Below are 14792 nucleotides of genomic sequence, written 5' to 3'. Positions count from 1 at the left end.
GGCAACGTTTCCGAGCTGTCGGCCTGTATCTCGTTAGCACTCTTTGTTGATGCTTTTAGATGCCTCCAGTTCAGTCCATGCTGTGGTGGTGTAAGGCTGCGTACGCTCCTCGAAGCACCATGGCATGAAATGGAGGCTCCTAGAAGCAAGATGGAAGGTACAGTACTGGCAGTGGCCCCACGAAGGACCCGCTCCCTCCCTCTTGTGCTGCTCTTTGATGGTGGGGGGAGAACTGGTAGAAGCCTGTGCCGGGAGAGACTGTTGGAGGAGCCGGTGGGCAGCAGGAGCGGTACGTGTCCTGGCTGCAACCGCAGCCGCGTGAGCCCAGGCGGCTGCCCCATGTACTGGTGCTCCCACCGCAGGGATACGTCCTTCACTGTAGGCTTTTCCATTTGCGAGATAACGGAAACAGAGCTAGAGAGCTCTTAGCACTTTGCTCAGAAATGAATGTGGTTTCTGTTACGGTGACGTTCACGGCTTGTGTTTCTGTGTCTCTTTGAACCATAGAAAAGCAGGGTCCAGAGCGGAAGAGGATTAAAAAGGAGCCCGCCACCAGAAAGCCTGGCTTGCTTTTCGGAATGGGCCTTTCGGGGATCCGGGCAGGCTACCCGCTCTCCGAGCGCCAGCAAGTCGCTCTCCTTATGCAGATGACAGCAGAAGAGTCTGCTAACAGCCCAGGTGAGATCCAGAGGGTGGTTTTGCCCAGGGGTGTGGGCAGATGGGTGTGAGCTCGCAGCGAGAAGCTCGCGAATATCTGGGCTTCTCAGTGCCCGTCCCCAGGGTCACCAGGCGGTTTAGGTAGCTCCTCACCGGCAGCAGAGATGAGCTGCCACCCCCCAGCGTGGTGCAGGGGGACTGGTGCAGTGCTCCGTGGGGTCGTCCCCCCCTCTCAGCACCGTAGGTGGGATGCTGGAGCGGGGCAGCGGAGCACCCGTTCTCCTGGGATTCTGCCAGTGACTCCAGGCACGGGCTGCTGCTGGGGTTCGCAGGTGGTTGCAGCTGCCCTTCCTTCTTGCAGTATAAGGTGGTAGCAGGAGATGTCCCACGGGCCGAATCCAGGCCACCACTGAGCCTGCCCTGGCTGCTTAACTAGAGCTTTGGTTCCATGGGAGCTTCCTGCACATCTGAGCTTTGCATTTTCCACTGGCGTCTCAGGCTAACTCAGTAAAGGAGCATCGTGAATAAAAGTTAGAAGTATCATCCCTTTCTGGGTTTTTTAATGTTTCTTCTTGCGGAGAGGGATAAGACATGTAACCACTAGAACTGTAACTTGAGATGCAGAGCAGCTGGAATGTGTTTGCCATGGATTTTGTATTTTAGTAATTTTTATCTGTTGCATACATGAGCCCCAGGGTTTTTAGAGGCACTGTGCTATCTGTATGCGCACGTCTGCATCCTACACACAAACGTCGCGGCCTTTAGCCACATATTTTGTTGTTCTTAACACCAGTCTAGCTGCTTATGTTTCTATTACTTAGGGGGAAAAAAAGGCAAAAAGCTGTATAGTCTTTGGAGCGTTCAGATGCTCTCCCAGGAAATGCGCAGTCTCCTCCCAAGGCTGTCAGACCTCACATGTACTTGGTAAAAGGCCACTTCCCTTAGGAAATGAGGGTTTAGGGTAAGGAGCTGCATTGTCTGCTCCTAAATCATGGGATCGCCTACAGTCTTTGCAAGGACTGCAGTTCTCTCCAGTGGGCTTTGGCAGCCTGCAATTAGTATCTGCATTATACACACAGAGGCTTTCCTCTGTCTTCACATCAACTTCAAGAGATTCAGTTGTCTCTCCGTGCCTTGTGGTGAGCGTTTTGGGGGGGGGGGGGGGTGAACACGACTCGAGATGAAACGTGTTGCAAGAGCTCCCTCTAAGGGTGTAGGGCTTCCTTTGAATTGTGGTTCTTGACTGTTTCTCTCCTCCGTGCAGTTGACACAACACCAAAGCATCCCTCTCAGTCTACAGTTTGTCAGAAGGGAACTCCTAACTCTGCCTCCAAAACCAAAGATAAAGTAAATAAGAGAAACGAGCGAGGAGAGACTCGGCTGCATCGAGCTGCCATCCGAGGAGATGCCCGGCGCATCAAGGAGCTCATTATCGAGGGTGCAGATGTCAATGTGAAGGACTTTGCAGGTAACCAGCCCGCTGGCAGTACTGGCAGGGCAGCCCATGGATCCAAACCTTTTCCAACCTGGTTGCATGTTCCACCTCCAAGAATGGCTCCCACCACAGAAAATAGTTTCTTTATAACATGGATTTGCTACTTGTAAAGAGGGGATTAACCAAAAATAATGATTTTTGCCCTTTGGGGAGAAAAAAGTCCTTTTTAAAAAAAAAAAAACCACAAGCAAAACAACCTACTACGGATCTGCCAAAACAATAAATCCCGGAAAAGCATCAGTTTCCTTGTTGGAGCTTGGGAGCTAAATTACCAGGCTGTCCTGTCTGCTCTGAACATGCTCCCGCTCAGGACAGTGATGCTAGATCCGTAGCGATCCCTGGGGCTGCTGTGGCTCCACGCTCTGAAACTGCAGCTGGGACCCTCTGGTGTGTTTTCTTATGCCCTTTCACATGGGTGCTGTCTTGGAAGTCTGGAGGGGGATTTGCAAAGGGAGGTGGGCTGTTTTAGCTCTTTTTTTACTTAAAATGTGAGAAATTATGTGCACAAAAATATTGAAAAGAGTGGGTTTGTAAAATCATTGCTCCAGAGTTGAATGGCTGATGCCTGCAGCGTTCTGGGGTTTGTTTTTAAGTACCGAACATGGGGATGCCACTGACGGGGAGCAGTGCAAATGTGAAGGGTGAGGTCAGGCTCCCAGCTGCGCCAGGTGGGCACCCAAATTAGAGGAAATACTGACTGTCCTGAGCCTCAGCTGAGGAGTAGCACCACCACCACCTCCTCCTCCTCCTCAGCAGCACTGCCAAGCTCCTGCTTCTGGTGGTGGGAGTGGGGAAAAGAGCGTGGGTGTGGGGCTGTGGCCGCAAACGAGCCTGGGATGGGAACAGCCCTGAGTCCTGCAGCGAGAAGGCAGCTGTGAGATGATGAACAGTGCTGTTCATGCACGCTCGTACCAACGATGGGGCTAAATTAGCGTGAGGCAGCCTGCCTTCCAGCACGTCCAAGAGCTTGACTTTGCTCTTTGCTCTTCTCTTTGCACGATTTTAGGGCTATAAATAGATATGCATGTTCCTCTGCCTGTATGATTAATATCAGTGCTAGACTGAACTATCAGTTGTGATTAATTCTGGTCCCAGGTGCCCCTTTTTAATGCTCCAAGTGAAGGTAACAGAATGAGCTCCCACGACACTATCAGCAAAATACCGAAAGAGCCACGCGCATTTGCTGGGAAACTTCAAAACAGTTTCTGCTTAAAAATAGTCTGTTTGAACATGATAAAATATTTCATTCTGTGTTCTTCGGAAGTTTGTTTGAGAACTAGAGCCACTGTTACTGTGGAGACCTGCTGTTTGGTTTCTCCCTGAGCCAGGCGCCTGTTTTGCAGTGGCATGGCTGCTTGCTTTGGAGAGCACACAAAAAATATTCGTGAGGTCTGTGTGGGGGATGTTTCAGAGCGATGTCTGCAGTTCAGAGCTCAGTCCTGATCTGGGCAGCAGTGTTTCCCTTACGGAGGATTTGGAACGAGAAAGGATTTGAGACGTGACTTCCACACAGCATCAGCAATTCTCTTAATTTCCTACACAAAACTTTGCCTTTCTGTTTTCTGGGGCACTGTCCGTTCTGGCACATGATCTGTCCGTAGCATGTTCCATGACCAGAGGGAAAAGTGGGATTGATTCAACTACCGCCTGGTTGGAGTAGCAAAGCAGAGCTGCAGGTTTCTTCCTGCTGTGCCATGGGGAGCTGGGCAAACGAGACCATCTTCTTGGCTGTCAGAGCCACAGACCCCTCGACACACTGGCACCTGCAGCGTCTGTGGATGGAGGTTACTTGTCACTGTCTCTGACTTTCTCCATGAAGGTGATATCCGTGTTCTAAGTGTCCCTTTGCTTGCAGGCTGGACGGCGTTGCATGAGGCATGCAATCGGGGTTATTACGACGTTGCAAAGCAGTTGCTTGCTGCGGGTGCCGAAGTCAACACAAAGGGGTTGGATGACGACACCCCGCTGCATGATGCAGCGAATAACGGTCACTTCAAGGTTGGTTTTTGCTGGATTTCATAGCTGTGTTTTTAATGACTTTTTTTTCCTTCGTGCTTCGAGCAGCCAACTGTGCAAATACAGAGATTTTGGTTATTTGTTGCTGATAGCCATGTAGGTGGCAAGAATTTTCCTGCTCCGGTGCTGTTGAGTGTTTTAGTTGGTTTTCCCCTGTGCAGGGGATAGTTCATTCTACTTCTTCTGGAGTCGGGGAGGGAGCATGGCTTTGTGTCTTGTTCTTCTCCCTTCTTTCCTGCCCAAGTTGGTTACTGTTGCTGGTTTTTGCCTCCTTTCTTACTGATGACTGTTAGTGCCATAAAGCGTGTCCTGAGGATAGACTGCTTGAGGACATTGCCCTTTTAGTTGCATATGAAAGTTGTACAAAAACCCTGGAGTTGAAACATCGTGGGCATCTTCAAGTCTCAATTTCTGTTTTCAGGTGGTGAAATTGTTGTTACATTATGGAGGGAATCCTCATCAAAGCAACAGGAAGGGCGAGACACCTTTAAAAGTAGCGAATTCTCCCACCATGGTGAATCTGCTCCTGGGAAAGACCACATACCCCTCCAGTGAAGAAAGCTCAACAGGTGAGATTGACCTTTATGTGAACATGGGAGTGATGTTTGTGGCCTGCAGCTGTCTGTTAATACAGAGACGTTAAGAGGACAGTGAAGTTAAACTCTTGTCAGAATATCTGCACGCTGCTGCCACGGTCAGGAGTCCATCTGTAGCTGTAACCCAAATTCAGACAACATAACTACCAGCCTTTAGCTCCGGGAGCTCTAGCTGTTTGCCCTGGAAGCCTACGTTGAGATCACTTGCCTGGTGCAATCGAGATGTAGGATTGGAAGCCAATTGCAGGTAAATGGATGTTTTACCTTTAAAATGTGGGTAATATTGCAGCTCGTGCATAGAGAGGAGGAGGTTTGCGTGCACGTCGTGTATTCCCGTCCCTCCCCAGTTGGAGGGCACAGCGCTCGGCTGTACCAGTGCTGACGTTTCAGGTTGTGCTCCCGGGCTGTCCCTCAGCCTGTCCCATGAGTGACACTATTGTGGCTGTGCCAGGTGGGAGACACTGCAGGTTTTAATTAGTGCTAATTAGAGTTCCAGTCTTATGGGGAGTCTTGACCTATGCTGTGTATGAGTGTGCAGTCATAACCCTGTTAAAAAGTTCTTCTCTTGATACACCCAGGATGTTGTTTGGAGGAATGCCCCATGCAGGTGTGAGATTGGATAGCTATTCCTTTCTAAAAGCTCTCCCAGCCTGGCATTTTGACCTTTCAGCTGCAAACTTAGCAAAGGCTGGGTGAGGCAAAAGGGCAGCAGGGCTGTTCACAGGGGTTCACATCTGCAGCAGACTGATGATGTTCCCTCCCCAAAACCCCTCACAGCCCTTAACACGTTGTTCTTCTCTCTCTGCAGAGACCTCAGAAGAGGAGGATGCCCCTTCCTTCGCTCCCTCCAGCTCTGTTGATGGCAATAACACAGACTCAGAGTTTGAGAAGGGTTTGAAGCACAAGCCCAAGGCCCAGGAGCCCCCCAAAACCATCACCCCGGTGAAGGATGAGTATGAATTTGATGAGGACGATGAGCAGGACCGGATCCCGCCAGTCGATGACAAACATTTGCTGAAAAAGGATTACAGAAAAGAGACTAAAGCAAACAGTTTCATTTCCATACCCAAAATGGAAGTGAAAACTTATACTAAAAATAACACAATTACACCAAAGAAAGCTGCCCACCGCATCCTGTCGGACAGCTCGGACGAGGAGGAGACCAGCGTTGCTGTGGGGACGGGGGAGAAGCTCCGACTTTCGACCCACTCGATATTGCCCAGCAGCAAGATTCGGGAGCCCGCCAGCACAAAGCCGCAGAAGGAGAAAAGCAAAGTAAAAAAGAAGCGGAAGAAGGAGACGAAAAGCAAAGAGGTTCGGTTTGGCAAAAAAAATGACAAATTTTGTTCCTCTGAATCAGAGAGTGAAAACGTGGAGAGTGAGGAGGATGATAGAGACTCTCTTCAGAGCTCTAGCTGTGTAAAGGACTCCAGGCTAGTGCTAAAGGAATCCTCCTTGTTTAACTCTCTGTCTGCCTCATCGACCTCTTCTCATGGGAGTTTAGCATCCCAGAAACATAATCCTAATCTTACAGAACAGCACTCCAAGCACTGGAGGACGGACAATTGGAAAACCATATCTTCTCCAGCTTGGTCAGATGTCAGTTCTTTATCGGACTCCACCAGGACGAGACTGACGAGCGAGTCAGACTACTCGTCCGAGGACTCGAGCTTAGAGTCACTAAAGCCAGTCAGGAAGAAACCAGAGCACAAAAAGAAAAACACCCCACACAACACTGTTTCTGAGAAAAAGAATTCATTCCATAGCAATGTGGATGGAGCAATTCCAAAGCTGGACAAGGAGGGGAAGGTTGTTAAAAAGCATAAAACAAAACACAAACATAAAAACAAGGAGAAGGGACAGTGTCCCATCAGCCAAGACATTAAAATAATCAAAACGTTTTCTTTTGAGTTTGAGGACTCTAAACAAAAGCCTGAGAAAGGCTTGATAGTAGAGACAGAAAATCCAGTCGAAAACAAGTTGAAAGTGTTAAAGCATGAGCGAGAACACAGTAAGAAGGAGGAAAAGCTCCCCAAAGGTAAAGTGGAGGAGAAGGAATGGTTGTTTAAAGATGAGACTGGAAAATCCTCAAAAGACGAGAAATCTTTAAGAAAAGTCAAAGATGGTAGTAAAGACATGAGCAAATCCTTCAGAGAAGGATTAAGTAAATCAGAAAAAGAGAAACCTGTAAAGGAGAAGTCTCCCAAAGAGGAGAAGCCGAGAATACACAAGGAGGAGAGAAAGAAGAAGTCGAAGGACAAGCAGTCAAAATCTGAAAAGAAGAATGAGCTGAAGGAGGAGAAGGTTTCTAAATTAGAGAAAGAAAAATCCTTCAAGGAAGAGAAAGAAAAATGCAAAAAAGAAAAACTTTACAGGGATGAGTCTGCATTTGATGAGTTTAATAACAAAAGCCAATTTCCCGAAAGTGAGGACACGAAGTTCAGCCTTTCGGATGATCAGCAAGAGAGGTGGTTTTCAGACTTGTCTTCTGATTCATCCTTCGATTTCAAAGGTGAAGATAGCTGGGATTCTCCAGTAACAGATTTCAGGGAGATTAAAAATGACACCGTGGCAAAACTAATCATAGAACCCATGAAAGAGGAAATTAAAGACAAGAAAAAGGAAAATAAAACAAAAGAGAAGAAGGAATACAACGAGAAACGTAATGAAAAGGACACTTTCTTAAAGAAGAAAGAGAGGGACTATGTGGACAAAAGCTCCGAGAAGAAAAAGGACCAAACAGACAGACACAAAGCTACTCCTAGTTATTTGCCTGAAAAGGATAAGAAGAGGAAGGATTCTGCAGAGAGTGTCAAGGAGAGGAAGGAAAAAGATACAGGTGAAACCAACAAGGACAGAAAAGATTCCTCTGATGGCTCTAAAGATCGAAAAGATACCAAAACGAAGCAGGAGGAGCCCTATCGAGATGACTTTAAAGAATATGGCTGCGAAACGTTCTTCAAGGATAAGTCCGACCCCGAGTTCAGTGGTAAAACTCTGGAGAGTTGGGAGAGACACCATTCTGGAAAGGAAAAGGAAAAGAAAGATGCTCCTGATAAAGAAAAAAAAGAAAAAGTGAAGCCAGAAAAATACAAGGAAAAATCCAAAGAAGGCGACAAGGAGAAAAATGAAAAAGTTGCTCCTGAGAAAATCCTGAAAGACAAAGAACTAGACAAGAGTTTCAAAGAGAAAAAAGAAACTAAAGAGAAGTACAAAGACCTGCACAGCAAAGACAAAGAAAGGAAGAGTTCTTTTGACCAGGTTAAAGAGAAGAAAGAGAAAAACTTCTCCACAGATCGGGAGGACTTCTCCGAGAAAAAGGATGAGAAGAAAGGCAAGGAGAAAAGCTGGTACAGCATTGCAGACATCTTCACAGATGAAAGCGAAGACGAGAGGGATGATTACAGCTTGACTGGGTTCAAAGTCAGCGATTCTGCTGGGAGCGAAATGCATCGTCTGGACAGTCTGCAGGAGAAGGATGATGGTGCAGCTGCTGAGAAGGAGCTGTACCCCGACAAGCACCGCAAGTACTCCTCCGACCGGCAACATTCAGGAGAGAAACAGAAAGATAAGGACTCCAAGGAGAAGAAGAAGGACAAAGGAACATCAGAAGGGGGAAAAGAGAAGAAGGAGAAGAGTTCCTTTGAAAAACACAAAGAGAAGAAAGATAAAGACTCTACCGAGAAGTACAAGGACAGGAAAGACAGAACGTCCATAGATTCCACTCAGGAGAAGAAAAACAAGCAAAAGCTCCCAGAGAAGGCTGAAAAGAAACATGCCAATGACGACAAGGTGAAAAGCAAGCATAAGGAGAAGCCGGATAAAGAGCATTCCAAAGAGAAAAAGTCTTCGAAAGGAGGGGAGTCAGAGAAGAGCCTGCTGGAGAAATTGGAGGAGGAGGCTCTGAATGACTATAGAGATGACTCCAATGACAAAATCAGTGAGATCTCTTCTGACAGCTTCACAGATCGAGGACAAGATCCAGGACTGACCAGCCTCTTTGAGTCTTCTAACCTTTCTCTTACTGATGCTGCTGAAGAAAAGTTTAAGGACTCTCTCCCTTTACCCTGCTTGCAGGACAAACTCAAGGAGAAGGAGAGACACAGACATTCTTCATCTTCATCAAAGAAAAGTCACGAGAAGGAAAAAGCAAAGAAGGAGAAGACTGAGAAAAAGGAGAAAACAGAAGAATTCAAAGACTCCAGCAGCAGAAAGGATTCCACTCATTATGAAAAAGATTTCTCTGTGGATGGGGAGGCTTTTAGCACTTCCTACAACATGAAGGCAGAGCCTGATGAGGAACCAGAGAAAAGCATTGATTACTTATTTTCTGAAAAGAAAGATAAAAATGATTCTGAAAGGGAGCTGTCAAAGAAGGCGGAAAAAGAAAAGACTTACGGTTCCAGCACCATCAGCACAGTTAAAGAGAAAAAGAAGCGAGATAAACATAAGGAAAAATGGAAGGAGGAAAAGGAAAAGCATAGAGACAAACATGCAGATGGTTTCTTTAAACATCACAAAGACGAGCCAAAGTCAACGCTTAAAGACAAGGACAATCCTCAAGTTACCACCTTTAAAGATAAATCAAAGGAGGACAACCTCAAATTCGGCGAAACCAAACTGAAGGAGAAGCTGAAGGAGAACCAAGAGAAAGACAAATCGGAATCAATAAAAATAAGCAACGGGAATGAAAAAATAACCCTTTCCAAAGACAGCGGCAAGAAAGATGCCAGGCCAAGGGAGAAACTTCTGGGAGATGGTGATTTGATGATGACCAGCTTTGAGAGGATGCTGAGCCAGAAAGACCTGGAAATCGAGGAGCGCCACAAAAGGCACAAAGAGAGAATGAAGCAAATGGAGAAAATGAGGCACAGGTCCGGAGACCCCAAATTAAAGGACAAACTTAAAAGCTCAGAAGATGTGCGCAAGAGGAGTTTGGATCTGGCAACAAAGAAGCCGTTATCGTTGGATACTCAGCTCAAGGACAAGAAACTTAAGGAGTTGGGTCCACTGACTCCTATACTGTCACCTGAAAACAAGGCACAGCCTGCTGTTGGCACAGACTCTAAGGACTGGATAACAGGTCCTCAGCTGAAGGAAATCCTCCCGGCGTCTCCCAGGCCGGATCAGAACCGGCCGACGGGAGTCCCAACCCCGGCATCCGTCGTCTCTTGTCCGAGCTACGAGGAGGTGATGCAGACGCCCAGGACTCCTTCGTGCAGCAACGAAGACTACACGGACCTGATGTTTGAGTGCGCGGACTCACAGCACTCGCTGCCCATATCCACAATGTCTATGAATGCCTGTTCTCCATCTTTCTTCGACCGATATGCGAATGTTTCCAGTGGGCTCCCCGAGAATCCAAGTCAGACCCCGACTCGTACCATACCCTCCACGAACCTTTATCGTTCCATCTCGGTTGATATCAGAAGGGCACCTGAAGAAGAATTCAGTGTTGGAGATAAATTTTTCAGACAGCAAAGCGTCCCAGCCACATCAAATTATGACTCTCCAGTGCAGCATTTAATGGAGGAGAAAGCTCCTCTTCCTTCTGTTCCTGCTGAGAAGTTCCAGTGTTTATCTCCTGGGTATTACTCACCAGATTATGGGGTTTCATCACCGAAAGTGGAAGCTTTGCACTGTGCGCCAGGAGCTGTCAGCGGAGTCGCCCAGTCGCCTGAAAGTGTCTTTTCTGGTTTGCAAGCAAAATCCTCCCCTTCGCACAGAGATGAATTGCTGGCTCCTTCGGTAGAAAGTGCTCTTCCCCCCGACCTTGGCATGCCCTTGGATACCACGGAAGAGCAGCAAGCTACGGCCTCCATTATGCCACCAGAATCTACCTACTTACCACCAATTGAAGAAAACCATTTTAGTTCGGGTATGCCAGAACAAAACAATATAGACTGGGATAACCCTCCTTCCCGAAACCCTGACGCCGCCATTCCTCCCACCCTGATGGGTAACCCGGCAGAGCACTCTGTCAGCTGGTCCATGGGCTCAGAGCTTCTGATGAAATCTCCCCAAAGGTTTTCCGAGTCCCCTAAACCTCCGCTCTGTTCCCTAGAGCCGATTCATCCTACACCGGTAGCCTTCATTCCCACAGATACTTCCTACCCCGTTTCTCCCATATCTTACCCTCTGTCAGTGTCTGAACCAGGGCTCAATGAAGTCAAGGAGGATGCTGAGGAAGCAGTTCCAGGAGAAATAGCGAATGCTGAAGAGCAAGCTCCGTACATGTCCCCTACTAGGTTAGACACGTTCTTCAATAACTGCAAGCCTCTTCCAGAAGAAGCACCTGAGATACCTCCAGAGCCTCCCTGTATGCCAGCAGAACCTCAGGCAGAAGTTGTTAGCACGCCAGAAAACAACTATTTGGAAAACAACGCTGCGCCTGCAAATACAGAGGAGGCGGTAACGTGGCCTGATCCCTTCACCAATACAGAAGATGACTTGGACCTTGGCCCCTTCTCGCTCCCAGAGCTGCCGCTCCAACCTAAGGATGTTGCAGAGACAGAGATGACTGAGGCAGAAGCCGTAGAAGAAAGCCCAGCAGCTGCTTCAGAAACAAGTGCTGGGATCGTTAAGGCGAGCGCATCCATAATAGCGTCTGGTGAGCCGGAGGAGCCGCCGGCCATCCAGGCAACGGCCGTCCTGCCCGTGGAGACGGAGCCACAAGCAGAGGAGCAGAAACCAGAAGTGGCTGCACAAGAAGCCACCTCAGAAGCGCTGAATGTAGCTGAGGAAAAAGGAGCGGAGGACTCAGAAGCACAGATTTTCCAGCAGACCCCATCCGAATCTGCTCAGGCGGAGAGCAAAGAGGTGGAGGCCGTGCACGAAGACCTGTCGTCTTCTGGTGGGGTGGCAGAGAGCGGCTCCCAGGCTGGTCCCCCACCCGCGGCCACCGCCGAGGGCAGCGTTTCACAGGAGTGTGCTGCAGCACGCAGTGGGAGCCAGGTCTCTTCCTCCCAGGCAGACGCACCTCCAGGCAATGCTCAGGCAGAAATCGTTGAACCAGTACAAAAACCAGTAGCAGAAGCTCCCAAACCTCCCAAAATAGAAGAGATTCCTCAGCGGATTACCAGGAACCGGGCTCAGATGCTCGCCAACCAAAACAAGCAGAACGCCGCCTCTTCTGAGAAGGAATTTCCTCCTGTTTCTGCGCCCGCCACACGTGCCAAAGGCCGCATTACAGAGGAGGACGATTCCCAGGCTCAGCACCCACGCAAGCGCCGGTTCCAGCGCTCCAACCAGCAGCTGCAGCAGCAGATCAACACGTCCACCCAGCAGACGAGGGAGATGATACAGCAAACACTGGCAGCTATTGTAGATGCTATAAAACTGGACGACATTGAACCTTATCACAGTGACAGGTCCAACCCCTACTTCGAGTACCTCCAGATCAGGAAAAAGATTGAAGAGAAGCGGAAAATCCTCTGCTATATTACTCCCCAAGCGCCACAGTGCTATGCTGAATATGTCACCTATACAGGCTCCTACCTGTTGGATGGCAAGCCTCTAAGCAAGCTCCATATTCCAGTGGTGAGTCACCTTCTCTCTTTAAACCACAGCATCAGGGACTGTCCCCTCCCTTGCTGCTACAAGCACAGCCCAGATTATCCCCTTATGCATCGTGAGCGCCCTTGCAATGCCAACGGCACCCCAGCCGTGGCTTTAGCCAGCTTTTAGAACATGCTCATGATGACGAATCTAAGCCTTGGTAAGTGGATGGCTGCGTGATAAATGCATCCTCTGAGATGCTGTATTTTTGCAGAGAAGACCTTGGGCTGTGCTTAGGAACATGAGATTTGTTCAGGCTTTAGAGCAAGTTTGTGTGAATTCACGGGATTTGAGGCTGGAAGGCAAAACTGCTTTGTACGAGCAGTATAGTAATTGGATAATGAACCTGGAAGACCATAGGAAAAAGATGGCTCTTAACTCCTGCCTTTGTTTTCCCAAGCACTGATACTTGACTTGCCGATAGCACACACACTCCTTGGCAGTGGGATCTGCATTTCACTGCTGTGCTGCATGAGTGGACTTGCTAATACGGATGCATCAATAAACTTAATGCTGCAGGCAGTAGCTCCAGGATCCAGCCTGGAGGAGGAGGGTCGATACGACCGGCCACGTCAGGCTTCGTTCCCTGCTGCAGGCAGGGTGACGTACCCTGGTCTGCGGGTATTTCTGTTGCAGTGTAGTCCATGCGTGAGTTACTGTTTGCATGAGTTAATACATGCTTTGCCTGCCCCAGCACCACAGTGGTTGTAGCCTGTGTTCTCATCTGCTTGTTCCTTCCTAGACTAACCCAGAGCCGCCTGCTCCTCTGTTCTGCAACTTGGGCTGTGCTCGGAGTGCCTTGCTCCCCAGGAAAGCGCAGGACAGATCAGGACACAGGCATCCTTGCTGGTGTGCAGACTGGCCTGCTCCTGGCAGCATTTCTCCAACAGTGTCATCCCCTTTGTCAGACGTGCTCAGGCCCCTTTACCAACTGCCCTTGCAGCCTGTGGGGTGATTTAGGCTCTGGTTCTGCAGGCTGAGCTCATCTCTCGGCACTGGACATCTCTTGCCCTGTTGTCTCGCCCTTCGCTGTGGTCTGAGCACTGGCAGGACGTTGTCCTTTGCCTCCTGAGGAAATAGGCAGATTTTCTCCTCCAGCGAGCTCCGTACAGCACCCTGCAGGGTGGCACCGACTCCCTCTCTGAGCCCTGGGCCAAGGTGCATTTTGGCTACGTGGCCGTGCCGCAGGCAGGGCCCTGCGTGGTAGGGGGAGCAGGTGGCTCCCGCAGGCTGTGCACCCACAGCATTGCTGGCTTTAACCCTCCGCCGTCGTGTGCCCGCAGATCGCCCCGCCGCCATCGCTCGCGGAGCCTCTGAAGGAGCTCTTCAAGCAGCAGGAAGCCGTCCGGGGAAAGCTGCGGCTCCAGCACAGCATAGAGCGGGTAAGGGAGCACTCCGGGGAAAGTCCTGCTGGGGAAGAGGTCCCGAATTTCCTCTGCTGGGGAGACTGAGGCTGCCACGCTCACTGCTTCGTTTGCTCTTCCTCAGGAGAAGCTCATCGTCTCCTGTGAGCAGGAGATTTTGAGAGTTCATTGTCGGGCAGCAAGGACTATTGCCAACCAGGCTGTGCCCTTCAGTGCCTGCACCATGCTGCTGGACTCCGAGGTCTATAATATGCCTCTAGAAAATCAGGTCAGTGCCTGTCTTGGTGGTGAAGAAGTGTCTCAGAGGTGCTGTGCAAGACCCCAAGGGAGACGGTGCTTTTCTGGACAGAGGGAGGGTGGGAGGGATGTAGACAGGAGTTACGAATGCTCTCCCTGCTCAGGTGCCTGTCACCCACTGCGGCACGCAGATGCAGGACATACTGCAGGAGCCCTCCCCAGCACGTCCCCAGGTTGCCTAATTGACTCGGTTTCTGGTGTCGCACGTTCTGGGATACCCCACGTGCGTGCCGGGAGAGGAAACGTGTCTGGGAACACAGGGATACAGGGAGCATCGTGTCTCTTTAGGAGCAGAGATGACTCACATTTATCAGTGAGTCTCAGGATCCTCTGCATTTCTTCTTGATCAGGATCATCTGCATACTTGAAAGGTTTATTTTACTACACTCTGGGATATCTTTTCCTGTTGAAGGAAGAGGAGAGAGCCATTAAATTGATTTGTGTCTGAATAGTGGCTTTGAAAGAGACAGACTCTGTCTCACAGCCCACAAAAAATGGTCATTTCTTCCTTCGATTTCACATCGTTCTGTGCTGGAGAAAGGGGAATCGTGTCCGGTTTCTGCAGCTGGTGGCCGTGCGGCTGCGCTTGTCCTGAGCCATCCCACCAGCACCCTCTGCAGCCCGCGGCCTGCAGCTGCCGCCAGTCCCGCTTGCTTGGGGAAGCATGCTGCTGCATTGCGGGAGGGATCCTGTGCAGAAAGATGGGATCCTGGAATTTATTAATGACCTGGTGTATTGATCCAGGAGCCTTGATTTATCCCTCAGCATTTCCCAGCCAAGTGTCTGTGCTTCTACAGCAAAGACGTCATG

At 49.4% G+C, this 14792-nt stretch overlaps 1 protein-coding gene across 5 annotated transcripts in view; it reads left to right on the top strand.

Annotated features, from left to right (window-relative positions):
• The window catches only part of ANKRD11 (ankyrin repeat domain containing 11), a 159981-nt gene that overhangs the window by 142555 nt on the left and 2634 nt on the right, over positions 1-14792 (top strand). For all 5 annotated transcript variants that reach the window (XM_049806430.1, XM_049806426.1, XM_049806427.1 and 2 more), the window contains 7 exons: positions 508-678; positions 1922-2125; positions 4008-4150; positions 4590-4737; positions 5573-12303; positions 13605-13703; positions 13810-13953. In XM_049806430.1, coding sequence (XP_049662387.1) covers positions 508-678; positions 1922-2125; positions 4008-4150; positions 4590-4737; positions 5573-12303; positions 13605-13703; positions 13810-13953 — 7640 coding nt within the window. The remainder of the gene's footprint in view (positions 1-507; positions 679-1921; positions 2126-4007; positions 4151-4589; positions 4738-5572; positions 12304-13604; positions 13704-13809; positions 13954-14792) is intronic.

This window comes from Accipiter gentilis, chromosome 7, assembly GCF_929443795.1.
Source record: "Accipiter gentilis chromosome 7, bAccGen1.1, whole genome shotgun sequence".
Lineage (NCBI taxonomy): Eukaryota > Metazoa > Chordata > Aves > Accipitriformes > Accipitridae > Astur > Astur gentilis.
The sequence above is the reverse complement of the archived record's forward strand: the minus strand, read 5'-3'. Positions and strand labels throughout refer to the sequence as shown.